Source organism: Lissotriton vulgaris, chromosome 9, assembly GCF_964263255.1.
Source record: "Lissotriton vulgaris chromosome 9, aLisVul1.2, whole genome shotgun sequence".
Taxonomy (NCBI): Eukaryota; Metazoa; Chordata; class Amphibia; order Caudata; family Salamandridae; genus Lissotriton; species Lissotriton vulgaris.
The window spans coordinates 471,768,741-471,785,754 of NC_141697.1; the positions used below are offsets into that span (position 1 = coordinate 471,768,741).

Below are 17,014 nucleotides of genomic sequence, written 5' to 3' on the forward strand. Positions count from 1 at the left end.
ACATTTTTGAGAACACAGCTGCATATTTTACATACATCAGCAACGGGTTGTGCTCTGGAAGAGCATGAAGTCCAACTGATCTGAAACATTTATTTTATCTCTAGGCTAGCATTTGTACACCGGGGCATCTGGCGTCTTGTAATACTAATTGCTGGACAAAGGACTTGGAAGGAGCGAGTCAACATTTGGAACTATTCCTCAACACTCCTACAGTAATGTCATTAGATTTCTTTTTACCAGAGAATCTATTTTAAACTAATGTCCATTGTCATAATATCTATACATACTGTAACTCTTCGTTTGTCTGAACATGCTACCCCTTTGTTTACCTTTGAACATCGAATTAGGACCCATCTTCTGCCCTCCCTTGTTTGTTTACCCTCATTTCCATTGACTCACCTACTGCCTCAATACTGAAACGGCCTTCCTGTGGATAATCCATGTCTGACTTTCTTTCTCTACCTTTTGGTTAGAAATAAAAAACTTTTATTCCCTCTTGCCAAACTCTGTCACTGGGTTGCCTTTTAGTTTACATTTTCCACCGCTTTGTCTTATGAGTCAATTACATTTGTCTTGGTTTCTCAGTAACGCCTACAGACAGTGCTTTGGACTGAGGTGCTAGGAACACATATGAATTAAATAAGTACATAAACACAGATGCATAAATCAACAATTTTAATAACAATGTGTTATATTTCCAAATCGCACTAACCTTTTTGTTCCTTTAAGTAGTCTGCATTTTCTCTCATCCATAATTCAGTTTTTATTTGTGCCTCGTTTTCATTTAAAATATACTGGTGAAAGAAGTGGGTTGTTAGAATCAACAAATGGATACAATACATACAAATCTTATTTACTTCATACCCTTTTGCAAATGTACTCATGGGATATTTAGATAGTCTGCTGACAAATGAGGCGGCTCAGCCCAAAGTAACAATGTATATTTATGAGAAACAAGTTTATTTGAGCCACAACAGGGTTCTACCTTCTTTGATTATAAATGATAAACTGAATAGTGACTAACGAATATGAAACCCAGTTGTTTTTGTAATATTCAGTAAATGCCAACAAAGCATAGACAAATTCTCGGAGCACGTTTCTAAAATGTATGGCCAAGCATCCACGGTGTACTAAATTATGCAACGTTTTGTAAACAACCATTTCCAAATGTCAAATTCATAAACAGATCACAAATCAAGGCTTTGGGGACCTTCCTGAATTTTGTGTAACTCATACATATCGTCAGCCTTCAAAAGCATTGCACGGGCTCCTTTTGGTAAAGTGAGTAAAATCTGAGGCTCTGTGCATTATACACAAGGATTTGTTTGACACAGGGGGCACAGAACACTCACTAAAGGGAGACCTCTCTCATCACTCCTTGCCCACAAATCCTAGGTTTCAGCTATTTCAACTCATTCGCCAGAAAAAGTTCGAAGTGAAGAAACATGGAAGGGCCCTTGGTATTATACAGCCCACTCTGAAACAACTTGCCCATGTCCTATCTGCGCTGTTGCGCCTTTTCATGCCACTAAATGGACCTATGATTTATCTGCTCATGTCACTGAAGACCACAGCAGTGCACCCTAAACATCTGGATGAGAACCCCAACATCTTTACTTGAGATGCAACCAATCTCTGGCAGATGCCTTGGGCAGTGAACATGTGGTGCGTATGGGCAACCTATGCAACATATGCGTTCATTCGGCACAGAGAAACTAACTTGACATTAAAAAGGAAGTATGCCCAAAAGATTGTCAGAGCAGTAGCGAAGGTAAAACAATTAAAAAAAATACTACAACTAGCCCTATAATGCATTTTGTGACATTAGGAAACGTTTAGAAAGGCACTTGCTACAAATACCTGGCGTCCTAAATCACAACTAAGTGAAGGGACCTTCATTTGTTTAGAGTGGGGTGGGCATATTAATCGGAATAGGTTAAAGTGATACTGGGGAGCATACATAACCCCGTGCATGCATTAAAACGTCTGCATTAATTACTGTCCTACCAGAGTATCATAAGGATAAATCTACTACTTAATATGTGCATCAAGCTTTGGTCGCATAAACATACATTTATATTAGCGAACACTAAGTTGAACAAACGTACAGGGATATGCAAATGCATAGGCATTCGCTTATGCCTTGCATAATATAGATCTTGCTTTCCAAATTTCAGTGATTCGACCCATGTTTGTTTTATAACCCTTATCAAATGAGAAGCCCACTATCTCAATGTTTATGTTTTGCTAAACTCCTGCATCTTACACAAGCAAATCTGATATCCGATATATGTGGCATAGGATAATGTTGACATTCCTTCCATCCAAGCCTATAAATAATATATCTTGTGAAAGCATGAGCATCCAAGGAGTGCATCGAGCTACATGACTACATTTGCATATATTTAATTTTTTATGACATAATAAACACTGCACATTAGTTTTTTTATTTTCACATTTATCACGTTATTGAATACTCAGCACACCATAACAGGCCCATGTACAATAACAGCAGTAGAGCTATTCATTAATACAATTGAGAAATACAATATTCATTATTACATATGTAAGTGCACTATCCCCTTCCTTGTTAAATTAGTAGGATATTTGATGTTTAGAGGGACTCCTGACTGTGTTGCACTAAGATTTTTGAGGGAGGGGTAACATCTCTGCCAATGTGTTACAGTCCATTCAGAAGGTCCAAGCACTGGGGGGCCTAAACAGCTTAGGGTCTGAACAGGCATTCAAGATTGAAGTGTGTTTCCTCGATACAGGTTACAGTGGTGGCACCTGGGATATATTCAGGGGGATCTACCACCATTATCAGGCGTTAAGTCGAGCAACTGTGTCAGGTTTTCTGCAGGTTTCTTCTGTTGGTTAGCAATGACTTGGCTTTCGTCTTCTGCCCATTTAAGTAGGTTTTTTGCCATTGTTTTGAGGGGATCGGTGATGCAGACTTCCAGTTCGGTGGTACCAGCCTCTTACAAAGAATGAATGCTGAGTCAAGCAATTTGTATTCATATTTATTTTTCTTTGACTAGGGAATTGCCACAGCACAAACGTTTTTTGGCCGTTTATTACCATTATCCCGGTTCCCTTTTCCCTCCATTGCCTAATTTATCCCCATAGAGGCCATAATTTGGTACTTGACCAAAACATATGAATGAGGTCGACTTTTGTTCCCCTGGGTTTATATCGCAGGTGGTTTGAGACATTGTACATAATCAACTGTCGGTTACATTTGTTTGGTGAAATATTATGTTGGATACATGTAAACATGAATTTCTTGGATATGCTCTTTGGATATGCCGTAATGTGTTTCTACTCTTGGTCCGTTATTGCTTCCTCTAAATCTGCAGTCCATCTTGATCTTAATAAAATGTAGGCATTAGTCACTGGCTGAAGAGCTGAGTAAAGCCTGTTAATAGACTTTCTGTACTAGTGCTGTCTACTTCTAGCACTGTCTCTAAGACTAAATGTGTGGGAGAAGGTCCCTCAGTACACGGCCATTTAGTTTTCAATGCTTTTACTATTGTGTTATAGATAAGAAACTGGCTTGTTGGTATAGGATATTCTTCCTATACAGTCTGAAAAGTATGTAGGTCAGTGCTAGTAAACAGATCTTCCGGGGTGTTACTACTAGCCTCTGACCATAGCTGTGTACATTTGCTGTATGCAATATTTGTCTAAACACTGGCATGCAACGCAATGGGAGCATCAGGTGGTTTTGATTTGGTTTTTCATACTAGTCTGTACCAGCAGTGATTGACCACTTCCAGTCATATACTTTTCTTTAAGTAGTACTCTCCAGGTTGAACTCAAGTTTCTCTGCCCCCCCACCAGCACTACCCGTTCTTCTATGTCCCGTGTGTTTCTTTCTCTTCATCAGGCGCTCCACATTGTCCTCTCCTGCAGACTCATCACACCAACCCAGTGCTCCATGTTCATCTCACTTGTACCCTTCTCTCCTTGCAACTAACGTCTCATGTTCTCATCATGTCCTGCTCTCCCCCAACCCAGCCATCCATGTTGTCTCTCGCCTGTGCCTTTCTCCCCCATCCGTGCCCTTTTCTTTTGCTTCATTCCTGCCCGCTTCCTGCTTTAAACTAACTCCTCATTCTTTTTTTTTTTACAAAAAGCATCATTGTGCAAAAATATGAAAAACGCTTTGGGCGCTACTTTTTATTTATCAATCTATCTCAGATTGATAAATTTAAAAAATTGCTTTGCTCATTTTGTAAGCGCACATATGCGGGTTGGCGAGCCCCTAGAAAATGACGTGGCGAACAAGTTACTTACCTTCGGTAAAGATATATCTGTAAGAAACAGTAGTTAGTATTAGATTCCTTACCTTAGAATATCCCCAGGCGTCAGACTGGATCCGGAAATGTTTGCGTAGCATTACCCTTGCGCGTCGTTAGGCGTAGTCTGCGGCTCCACGTCCGTCGTCGGCGTCGTGGGGGCCGTGCTGACGTCGTCGGAGTACTTAGACGCCGCCTCCACGTGCGGACGTCAGTTCTTAGACACAGCTTTTCCACGCCAAAAACGCAGAGCCATGTCAAAAACCAACACTGGTGCCATTGAAACTAGGGCTCTGAAAAGGTATGACCTTAACCCTCGATACCGGTTCGCAGAACGGGGAGGATGGGTGGGGCAGTAAGGAATCTAATACTAACTACTGTTTCTTACAGATACATCGTTACCGAAGGGAAGTAATTTATTCATCTGAAAGAAACAGGTTAGTATTAGATTCCTTACCTTTGAATAGATACCCCAGCAATACCAACCCCGATGGTGGGTCCACGAACCAATAATCACACCAGAAAGTCCTGGAGGACGAAACAGCCAAAGAAGCCATACCTCCGGACTTGGCTGTCCAGGCAGTAGTGTCTTGCAAACGTGTGCAACGATGCCCATGTAGCTGCCTGACAGATGTCCTGCAAGGGGACACCCCGGCCCAGGGCAGTGGTAGCTGCCGTGGCCCGAGTGGAATGGGCCCTCAGCCCAACAGGTGGCTCCTTCCTTGCCAAGGAGTAACAAGCCTTGATACACAAGACGACCCACTGAGAGATGGTCCGCTTGTGTACCGCCCGTCCCTTCTTAGCGCCCACGTTACCAACAAAGAGTTGGTCATCCACCCGGAACTGGCGTGTGCGATCCAGATAGAATGAGAGCGCACGTTTTGGGTCCAGATGGTGGAGCCGCTCTTCCTCCTTTGAGGGATGCGGAGGCGGAAAGAAGGTGGGCAAGGTGATGGACTGCCTGATGTGGAAGGCGGTGACCACCTTGGGCAGGAAAGAGGGCCTAGTCCGCAACACAACCTTGTCCGGATGGACAGAAAGGAAAGGAGGTTTAGAGGAAAGAGCCTGGAGCTCACTCACTCTCCTGGCAGAGGTGATGGCAACCAGGAAAGCAGTCTTCAGAATAAGAAGGCGGATAGGACAGTTGTGAAGTGGCTCAAAGGGAGCGCACATCAGATAAGTAAGAACCAGGTTCAAGACCCACTGAGGCATCACAAAGGGAACAGGTGGAAACGTGCGTGTGATGCCTTTCAGAAAACGAGTTACAATAGGGGACTTGAACAAAGATGGTTGATCAGTCAGCCTTAGAAAGGCAGAAAGGGCAGAAAGGTAGCCCTCGATAGTGCCCAGAGCAGAGCCCTGCTGGGCAAGAAAAAGAAGGAAGAGAAGAACCTCAGAAAGAGGGGCAGAGAGAGGATCCACAGCCTTTGCTGTGCACCATGCCACAAATCTGTTCCACCTGCAGGCGTATACCGACTTTGTGGAGGGACGCCTGGCTGCCAGAATGACATTACAGACTTCAGGAGGCAAGTCAAATGGCCTCAACTGTCGCCGCTCATTCTCCAAGCATGGAGGTGGAGACTGGACAGATTCGGGTTAAGGACCGTCCCCTGTTGCTGCGACAGAAGGTCCTCCTGAAGAGGCAGACGAACCGGGGGATCGACTGACATACTGAGTAGCTTGGGATACCAGTACCTTCGTGCCCAGTCCGGAGCCACAAGGATGACCTGGGCCCGGTCGCGTTTAATCTTCTTCAGCACTCTGGGCAGAAGTGGTATAGACGGAAAGGCGTACAACAGACCGCAACTCCACTCGCGACTAAAAGTGTCTCCGAGCGAGTGCCGCCTTGGAAATTCCAACGCGCAGAACTGATGACATTGCGTGTTCTCTTCGGTGGCGAATAGCTCTAACCAAGGCTCTCCCCACAGCAGAAAAAGACCTTGCGCCACGTCCGAGTTCAGACGCCATTCGTGATCCATCATGCACCGGCGGCTGAGTTCGTCCGCCCCGGTGTTCAGAGAACCTGCCAGTTGTTGAACCACCAGGGTCACGCCCTGATGTTCCAGCCACTGCCAGAGGCGCAGAGCCATCTGGCAGAGGGTCCACGACCCCACCCGCCCTGTTTGTTGCAGTACCACATGGCGGTGGTGTTGTCCATGAACACCTGCACTACACTCCCCCGGACAGGGGGAGGAATGCCTTCAGTGCTAGACGAATCACCTGCAGCTCCAAAAGGTTGATATGGAGCCGGGACTCAGCCGGAGACCAGAGGCCTCTGATCTCCGCCTCTCCCATGTGGCCTCCCCAGCCCTAGAGGGACGCGTCCGTCACAACTACGTGCTCCGGTTGGGGAAGGGAGAGGGATCTGCCGCTGACCCAATCGCGGTCCGTGAGCCACCACTGCAGCTGTCTCGCAGTGCCCTCCGAGATCAGGACATGGTCTGACAGGTTGCCCTGATGCTGGGCCCACTGAAACTTCAGGTTCCACTGCAGAGCCCGCATCCGCCAACGGGCGTGATGCACCAGAAGGATGCAAGAGGCCATCAGCCCCAGAAGCCGCATCGTTAACCTGTCCGAGACTCGGGATAAAGGCTGAAAGATCGGAATCAGAGCCTGTATATCCCGAACCCGCTGTTTGGGGGGTAAACCCGAAACTGCGCCGAGTCGAGAACCGCTGCGATGAAGAGGAGTTTCTGGGAGGGGCACAGGTGTGACTTCGGCACATTGATGGAGAACCCCAGCTGGTGCAGGAGGTCAGCCGTCGTCTGGAGGTGGCTGACGACTGTCTGGGGCGAGCCCGCCTTCAACAACCAGTCATCGAGGTAGGGGAAGACTGAAACCCCTAACCTGCGCAGATGAGCTGCGACCACCGCCATGACTTTCGTGAACACCCGTGGGGCACTGGTAAGGCCGAAGGGGAGCATGGTAAACTGAAAGTGCTCGTGGCCTACCTTGAACCGCAGGTAGCGCCGGTGGGCCGGCAGGACGGGGATGTGGAAATAAGCATCCTGCAAGTCCAACGCTACCATCCAGTCTCTTGGGTCCAGGGCAGCTAAGACCTGAGCAGGTGTCAGCATTTTGAACTTCTACTTCCGGAGGAAGCCGTTGACGTTCCGTAGGTCCAAGATAGGGCATAGGCCCCCTTTGCCCTTCTTGGGTACCAGAAAGTAGTGGGAGTAGTAACCACACCCTACTTCTGGCCCAGGAACGCGCTTGATGGCCCCCTTGGCCAAGAGGGCCGTAACTTCTTCCTGCAGAAGCCGCATATGATCCCCAATACGCAGTGGTATTGCGGTGGCATGGCTGTAGGGGTCGTCTCGGAGGGGAGGGAGTAGCCCCTTCGGACGATTTGCAGCACCCACCTGTCCGATGTGACAGTCCGCCAGTGGGAGCGGTGATGGCGAACCCTGCCCCCCCACTGGCGTCACATGGGCCTGAAAGCACGGACTAAGAAGGTTTTGAGGCGGATGCTGTGGGGGAAGGTGTGGACTGGCCTCGCCGTTGTCCCCGACCGCCTCCACGGCGGTTTCCACGGCCGCCACCACGTTGGATGTTAGTCTGCGGTGCGTGGCTGGCAGCACGTGTGGGGGCGCCCCTTCCTTGGCCACGAAAGGAGCGAAAGGCACCCGTTTGCTGGCGCGAGGCCGAGAGGCCCAAGGACTTGGCCGTAGCCCTGGAGTCCTTAAAGCGCTCAAGTGCATGGTCTGCCTTGTCGCCAAAGAGGCGACGGCCATCAAACGGCATGTCCATGAGAGTATTCTGGACATCCTCTGAAAAGTTGGCGGACCTCAACCAGGCGTGGCAACGAATCGCCACCATCGTTGCCATCGCTCTGCCCAGTGAGTCGGTGGTATCCAGCCCACACCGGATGGAAAAACGTGCAGCATCTCAACCCTCCGCAAGGGTTTGGGCGAGTTTAGCCTTGACCTCCGCCGGGCATTGTGGCAGCACGTCCGCAACCGTTTCCCACAGGGAGTGGGTGTAGCGGCCCAAGAGGCATGCGGTGTTGGAAGACCGCAGTCCCAAACTAAGGGAGGAGAATATCTTCTTTCCATAATTCTCATACCTCTTGGATTCCCGATCAGGCAGAGCCGACGGGAATGCGGTCTGGGAGTTAGCGGCCTGGATGACCAGGCTCTCGGGGGTGGGGTGGGTGGACAGGAAACAAGGGTCGCCAGGGGACGGGCGCTGGCGTCTGGCCACGTTCCTATCTACAGGCTGGCCTGTAGCGGGCCTGGACCAAGTGCCCAAAAGAACGTCAGTCAAGGCCTCATTAAATGGCAGCAGAGGCTCAGCCGAGCTTGACTGCGGTTTAAGGACTTCAGTGAGGAGGCTAGTCCTCACGGCCGCGACGGGGAGCTCAAGGCCCAAGGCCTTGGCTGCCCACGTCAACACAACACTGAAGGTTGCCCCCTCCCCCGAAGCCAAGGTAGGAGGTGAGACAAAACCAATGTCTGGCGAAGTGTCCAGACCACTGGCATCCCCAAGTCCACCTGTCCAGTCCTCCTGGGACTGACACTCACGTGTCAGAGGGTCCTCGGACCCCTCCCAATACTCCTCATCACCCATCTCCTGATAATCAGGGTTGTCAAATGACGGGGCCGGTTCATTGAAGTAAAACTCCCCAAGCGGCGCCGCTCCGACGCCGGAACCGGGTCGAGGGAGGTATTGGGGACGGCGCTGCCAGAGGACGGCGCCGGAGGTAACACCTGTGGGACCGGCGCCGGTGAGGTCGTCAGGTCGACCGGCGACGATCCGGATCCAGAAGCGGACCCAGTGGGGCCCGAAGGCGCCGGCGGCGTCGGGGCCGAAGCACCCGCCGGCGTCGGGCCGAAGCACCTGACCCGCTAGGCCCCCCAGACGGGTCCGCTGTGCCCGAAGGTGCCGCGGAGCCCGCCGGAGGAGTGATGGCCATGAGGAAGCGCTCGATCTCCTCCGGCGTCGCTTGCTGCCCAGGGACCGGAGGGTATGGGGCAGGTCGCGACGCCCGCGACTCCGATGGGGGCGGTGTCACCCGAACCCCCGGCCGCATTGCACGAGCGTCGGGGGGGGGGGGGGGGGTCGGAAGAGCGATGACGTCTCTTCGACTTCTTGTGCTTACGCGATGACTTTGATCCTGAGGAGTGATGTCGACTCCCGGAGCTATGATGGCTCCACCCCCGCGACCGGTCCCTCGACCTCCGTCCGGACCGGGACCTCTCACAGAGCGGGCCGACTGCCGGAGCTTGAGCCGCTTGTGGGACCGCTTCCGCCTAGCTTTCGAGGTTAAGGCCAGACAGTCGGAGCAGGCCTTGTCGTCATGATAGACGCCGAGACAGTGGAGGCACCGTCAGTGAGGGTCGGTGACTGACATCAGCCGGTCGCAGTTCCCACAAGGCTAAAAACTTGGCATCCCTACCGGCACCGATCGGAGTCGAAGATTTGAAGAATGATCAAAAAGACCTCAAAAAAGTTTAGTCAAAAAGTGATTAAGGTACCACTTTTTCCGGATCTGCGCTGCTGGCGCGGAAGAAAGAAGAACGGACGTCAGCACGCGGAGGCGGCGTCTAAGTACTCCGACGACGTCATCACGGCGCCCACGACGCAGACGACAGACGCGGAGCCGCAGACGACGCCTACCAATGTGGAAGGGTACTGCTACGCAAAAAATTCCGGATCCAGTAGGACGCCTGGGGATATTCTTAGGTAAGGAATCTAATACTAACCTGTTTCTTTCAGATTACCGTATCATAGTGTGTTTTTTTTTTTTAAAGGAAAATATTAACCATGTTGTACAGCAACCTTGCTCCGCTACACCATGGCTAAATATCATTGGCATAGCAAATTGGTCTAGAATGCTTTTACCAAAATGCTTGTGATGTGCTAGTGATTTGTGTATTTAAAACTCACAAAAATTATATTTTGGAGGTGTGATGGGTGACGTGCGCCCAACTAAACACCACTGAGAAATGTATATGTATCTGTGCGAGGTTCTTTACAGTGCACAACCAGGTCATATGCAACGAAGCCCTGGGGTTGAAGGCATTATAGAAGGGAGGTGAGGGTGGCGAGGGAAACTGAGGGCAAAAAGGTATGAGGGGTTATGGAGGTACTTTTCTGGCAAATCAGGAGGATACCCAGCAGCAAGGTGATGTGTGAAGTGGAGACTCCGGATTTTAATTTAACAACATTTTATGGGAGAAAAAAAAGGTATAAAAATCGCATTCAGATTACCCGTTCTATTTCACTGTCATCTATCCCACTTAGGTCTAGTTCACCATCTTTCGAATTGTCATCTGAAAAACAAAAAACAAAAACATACAAACATAAATATCAGGTTTACCAAAAAATATACATGGAAGTCACCGCTCACAAATTTAGTCATTTTAAGTATTATGGTATTTATGTGACACTTGTAGGCGATCTCAGATTCGTTTGGTAACACTTTTCTCACTGACTGACCCATAAGTTCATAACTTTGGATTGATTGCTATGTAGATTCGGATACAGACTGGTGGAAGATGTAAAGCCTGTCCCTATGGGGGCATAGAAGTCTGCAGTACTGGGATGCGTACATTCTGTACAAGCTGGGTGTGGTTTTAGATTCCATTTCTCAATCAAATTGGAACAAGCAATGACAGTAAGTCGGCATTACGAATGAAAATGCACTTTCCCTCTTCTTTGCACTCATGCATACAAGCAGCCATTCACTCACCCTTTGACATAACTGCAGTAAAAAACACACAAATTCAACTTATGCCAGACAAATTAAAACAATACAAATAGAATAAGCATGGCAAAGCCAACAGGTCTTGCCTTTGGGAACTGTTGACTTTGCAAATGGATCTAGCAATGCTGTACAGCATCCACGATGCTGTGCTGCATGGATTTTAAAAAAGAAGGCATTTGCTATCGGCCGCCTCAATTTGTAGGCATGTGCACCAAGCATGCACCCGTCTACAAAATTACAGTATCACTTTTTTGTTGTAGTTTCTCGATCGGAATTGGATTGGTTATAATAATTTTTAAAAAGTGGTGTGGATGGTAGTAACTAGAGGGAAGGGTAGGAAGCAAGTGGGAAGGTAATACCTAGTTGGGTAACCAGTGTGGGAGAAAAAACAGGAGGGGTATGAGAAGAAATGAAGGGGTGTGAGAAACAATAAAAGGGGAGCAGGTGAGGGGAAGCAACATTGAGAGCATGTGGAAGCAACACAGAGGAAGAGGAAATGGGGAGAGAGAAACGCAAGGGGAGCAAACAAATGAGAGTGCCCATTGTGGAGGTGTGGGGAGAAGTACATGAGTGAAAAAAGAAACAGGGTTGAGATAAGCACAGGACGGCAGAGAGTGGTGAAGCACATGGGCACTAGGCATGGCAGAGTGAGAGACATACATGAGGAAGACAGCAGGAGAGCACGCACACAGAGTACTAAAAGAAAGAAAAACATAGCACCAAAAAACAGTGGTGGAAGGACATAAGTAATCCTTCCATGATCCACGGGAGAAACACGAAAGAAGAACAAGTGAAGCCCACACAAGAATATAAATTAGAGGAAGGCAATTAATTGTGACAGTACACCCAACCAATGGTAAGTATTGGGCAGGCTTTAAGCAGACTGTAAGCACAAAATATATTGCAAAAGACTGTGCATGTGCTGGCTTAGGCGAGACCTAAAAAGGCATAAATAGCAGTAGGTGTCAATCTTGAAGTCTGTAAATAGGTTCATTGTTGTTTTTAAGTTCCAGCATGGCCGCCATGCTTAGAACCAAAGTGCTGGCCATCTTGGAATGGCACAACAATGCTACACTATATAGAATAGTATTCAATAATGATCTTGTGGTTTAGAGAAGTAGGCGCATGCAATGAGGCGCACAGTAGATTACATTAGAGCCAAATATAATTATAATGTGTATGTGTGTGTGTGTGTATATATATATATATATATATATATATATATTATGGCAGACTGGTGTTGGGCGCAATAAAACTTTAAACACCAAGATGTGGGTCTCGTCTCGTCTCTACGTCAATGTGGCTGCATGCTGTGTTGTTGAGTAGCTGAGGACGACTTATACCATATATATATATATATATATATATATATATATATATATATATATACATATACATATATATATATATATATATATATAATATACACACACACAAAAACAACAGTTGGACAGAATGCAGAACAATGTCATACATTCACCCCAGTACAGAGATCTGGGGCTAAATCCATCGTTTTTTTGCACTCCACACCACCCCAGTTCAGACATGGCCATATGCAAATCAGCCTTGACCCTGTGCCTCATGGGAACAGTCCAGCCCGAACTGCCAAGCCATGTCTTTCCTGAATAAAGCATCCTAAGACCGGTTTCTGACTATCAGCCGTCTTCAGCCAGGGTAGCTTGACTCCAGTGGCGTGGAGAGCATGGGACTCACGTCTGAGCATACCCATCCCACTTGGGGTGACAAATGCTAAAACAACAGTTGATGGACCGAATGCAGAACAATGTCATACATTCACCCCAGTACAGAGATCTGGGCCTAAATCCATCGTTTTTTTGTACTCCACACCACCCCAGTTCAGACATGGCCATATGCAAATGACATGGCTTGGCAGTTCGGGCCGGACTGGTCCCATGAGGCACAGGGTCAAGGCCAATTTGCATATGTCTGAACCGGGGTGGAGTGCAAAAAAACGATGGATTTAGGCCCAGATCTATGTACTGAGGTGAATGTATGACATTGTTCTGCATTCTGTCCAAGATTTATAGGAGTCCTATCATAAGGAACACAGGTGTGCCCATGGGGATGCAACCAATTCAGGTTGGAAGCACAGCATGATATCATAAAAGACGTCTCTAGGACGGAAGACGCCGCCCAAGGAGCACATAAAGATTGAATACAGGGTTTGCCAAAAGCCTTGAGCTATTAAAACAGGAGGTTGTGCGCCAGCTACAGTTTTGAATTTGTATCTAAATAAATAACGGATACACAGTAGTGTTTCCGCATCTTAATATGGTTCCAGACATCAAGAAGGAAATTCAACTTATTGAAACAGGTAGAAAACATTTGTCAGATAGCTGATTTTGTAAAGGTATAATTATTTGGGGTATAACTTAACTTTAAAAAAAAACATTATATTAATATATAACACAATTAGGTGTTTTCTCTCGACTGACTGTGCCACATGACATTTTCTATTTTTAAAAATGGTAATACACTGCAAAACTTTGATGAGCATTTCATGCTCGGAGATATTCACATCTAATTGCGTTATCATCAAAAGCAGCGTGGGTGCGTGAGCTCTGATGTGTGACTCAAAACATTAAAACTGAAGACCGCAGGCTACAGATAAAACTTTTTTTTCTTTCAAAGGATGCCTTTAGACACCTGAGAGCCAGCGTTTACACTTTAAACAACCACCCCTTGAGTGTAAACAAGAAGGAGCCCTGTTTGTAAAGCCTTTGGTCTCTGCATCAATAGGAGTCCCAGAACCTGAAACCATAAAATCTCACTTCAAAATGAAAACACGGCTTTTTTGCCTTTTATCTCCAGAAACATAAACAAAACCAACAGACTGGATTAATGTTATTAATCCCGTACAAAAGAACTTTTTGGTTGAACTGAAATGCAGTTGAACCAAATTAAAGCAATAACATTTTTAATTAATGTTTTGGTTTGCGGAATACAAGAAGTTAGCGAGGCCACTGTATTTGATGAAAAAGTGTGAGTCTTTTTCACATTCAAAAGAATACAGCCTCCAACTGCCTGCTCAGCACACAAAACAGTATTAAAAGCCAAAGGCTCACCTCGAAAACCCCTTAAAACTCTTAAAAACAAGCAAAGCCAATAGTCTACTCTCGCCTTTGTGACCTGAAGCTGTTCAGCATATCTAAAGTTTAAAAGAATTTTAAGTCATGTGCGCAGCTACAAAAGTTACTGATCCAAGTTGGACCACTGCAAGCAACACCAGAGGGAATACGAAAGCACCAGGGAGAGGTGGGAGGGCTGGAGCGGACTAAAAACAACAAGCATTTACAATGCAACGGTTTCGCCTTTGGAAAAGTTAGAGCTATTGGCATTGTAAATGACAATTTTTTTATTTATGTGTTCGTTTTGAAAACCGATATATAAATGGCATTGTCATTTACAATGCCAATAGCTTAATCTCTCGCAAATGCCACACACACCTACACCCGCAGAGAGCCCCCCCACACAGAGCCCCCCCCACACACACACCCACAGAGCCCCCCCCACACACACACACAGAGCCCTCACACACACTGCGAGCCCCCCCACACACCCAGAGCCCTCCACACACCCACACAGAGCCCCCCACACACCCACACAGAGCCACCCACACAGAGCCCCCCACACACCTACACAGAGCCCCACACAGAGCCCCCCACACACCTACACAGAGCCCCCCACAGAGAGCCCCCACACACACCCACACAGAGCCCTCTACACACCCACACAGAGCCCCCCACACACCCACACAGAGCCCCCCACAGAGAGCCCCCACACACACCCACACAGAGCCCTCTACACACCCACACAGAGCCCCCCACACACCCACACAGAGCCCCCTACACACCCACACAGAGCCCTCCACACACTGCGAGCCCCCCTGTGCAAGTTATACACTGTTTTAGAGATGAACCAACCACATAGGTAACCAACAGGTGTAAAAAGGACTTTAAAGGTGACACCCTGGAGAGAGAGATGATGATGTAGGAGTTAGAGAGAGAGGGATTGTGCAGATAAAAGAGGAGTGTGAAAAGGGTTGTACACAGCAAGAAGTCTGAGAGGGAGTGTGTAGGTTTGGGTGGGAGAAGCTCTTTGTGTAACATCAGGTGTACAAGGGATTGTGCAGGCAATAAACAAGTGTGAAAGGGGCTGCAATGATGTACACTGGTGAAAGGGAGTGCTGCAGACTATAGCGAGGTGTCACAGAGGAACAGCAGACAGTAGGTAAGTGTGAGATAGCTGGGCTGTGAAACTAACTCAAAGGTGGGAAAGGGTTCTTCACAGGCAAGAGACAGGTGTCAAATGGTGTAAAATACTTTTGCACAGAGCAGGCTGTGAGAGATGGGGGAAAGCAAGTCACAATGCACTTTATTTCCAACAGGCTTGTGTTATCTGGAGTGGTGTGGCTCACTGGTTAGAGGCGGCAGACCCGTAAGCAGAGGACGGCCCGGGACCAGGGTTCGATTCCCGACGCGGCAGGGTCGTGGACCAGGGTCAGCGGGCTCGATAATTCTCGCCTCGGTGCCTGCTCCAGTCAGGGACCACACTCGGCAACTCTGGGCATTAGCTTGCCTCATCTTCACAACAGCCCCCCCAGACCGCCGCGGATGCTTGGTCACACCTTAGAGATACCCATTAGGGACCATCTCTCAGGGTGAGCCAGGACGGGTTCCCCAGCGGTCGAAGCGCGGAGATACTCCTCCGGGAGTCAAATCTAGAGCTATATAAACCCACAATTAAAATTAAATTATCTACAGAAAATGGTCAGCACCAAAGGAGCTCAACATGAGGCCAAGTGAAGGCACCCAAGGGGTGCAGCAGTAGATTAACCACCCAAGAAGGGGATTTAGAAAGTACCACATAGTCACAGTACATTAAGAGCACAACACAAAGCCTTGTCGGTGCCAGAAAGTAAGGGGTATAACTAAATGCATACGTACCACTAACGTCAATTTCTGTGGCTTAATGTGCAGTTTTCATGCCACAAAAACTATAACTGAGCCCTTTTTTTTTACTCTTTGTTTAACATTTTCTGGACTTTGGGTGAAAAAAAACAGTATTATAATGGACAATGCATCGCTTCCAGTTCACACTGGTCATTGTATAATTATGTAAGGCAGGGTGCCTATTTTGGAGGCGAACGTAGCAGACAATCTGTAACAAAACTATTTTTAAAAAAAAGACATTTCACATGTATTTCTTGCCGCTGAGGTATAAAGATGCTTGAAGAACAAGTATTGACAAAACCAACAGAAACGGCCTTTGGGACTCATTGATTTTGCCACTGGTTTTTAGCAATGATCTACAGCATCTCCGGAGCATCACAAGGTGGGGGGAGGGCAAGATTGATGTCACGCGTGAAGAGGAGAATCACAAAGGATGCACATGGATGGAAGCATCACAAAGGGAATTGGGTAGGGTGATACAACATGTAGTGTGCAGGTGGAATGAAGAATCTCAAAGGAGGAGTGTGAGGAAACAACACAGAGGATGCGGGTGGCAGAAAGTAACATGGAGGTCGGGGTTAGGGGGAAGCAACAGGCGAAAGAACGTCATGGAGCGGGTGGGGAGGAGCACATTGATTAGAAAGCAACTCTTGGGGGAGACGTACAGGAGGGCAGCATAACATGGACAGGCAGGGGAGAAGCGCACAGGTGATAGAGAAAGGAACACACCACAAAGGGAATTGGGTAGGGTGAAACTACGTCCTCCCGGCCCCGCCCACAACCAGGCGGCGGGCCGGACATCATCTTCCGGTGTTTCCTCCGGGCTGCAGCGGAAATCAAAGTGTGACTCTGAATGTGTGTTACCATCACCGCCCTCTCTCCAGGTACCTCTTGCATCTCGCACTGCCATACTCCCGGTCAGTCCCAAGGCCTCCCTTGTCTTAGTCCCGGAACTGGAGACTTAGTGGCTGCGCACACTGTAAACAAGCATTTACAAGTGGTGCGGGAACGGGCACACGGAGAGCGGGAGG

The 17,014-nt window shown here is 47.9% G+C and overlaps 1 protein-coding gene across 2 annotated transcripts in view; it reads right to left on the reverse strand.

Moving 5' to 3' along the window:
* The window catches only part of BRF1 (BRF1 general transcription factor IIIB subunit), a 1,205,829-nt gene that overhangs the window by 232,677 nt on the left and 956,138 nt on the right, over positions 1-17,014 (reverse strand). For both annotated transcript variants that reach the window (XM_086937923.1, XM_086937924.1), the window contains exons 12-13: positions 10,515-10,576; positions 713-794 (exon numbers count right to left, since the gene is read on the reverse strand). In XM_086937923.1, the coding sequence (XP_086794049.1) occupies positions 713-794; positions 10,515-10,576 (144 nt within the window). The remainder of the gene's footprint in view (positions 1-712; positions 795-10,514; positions 10,577-17,014) is intronic.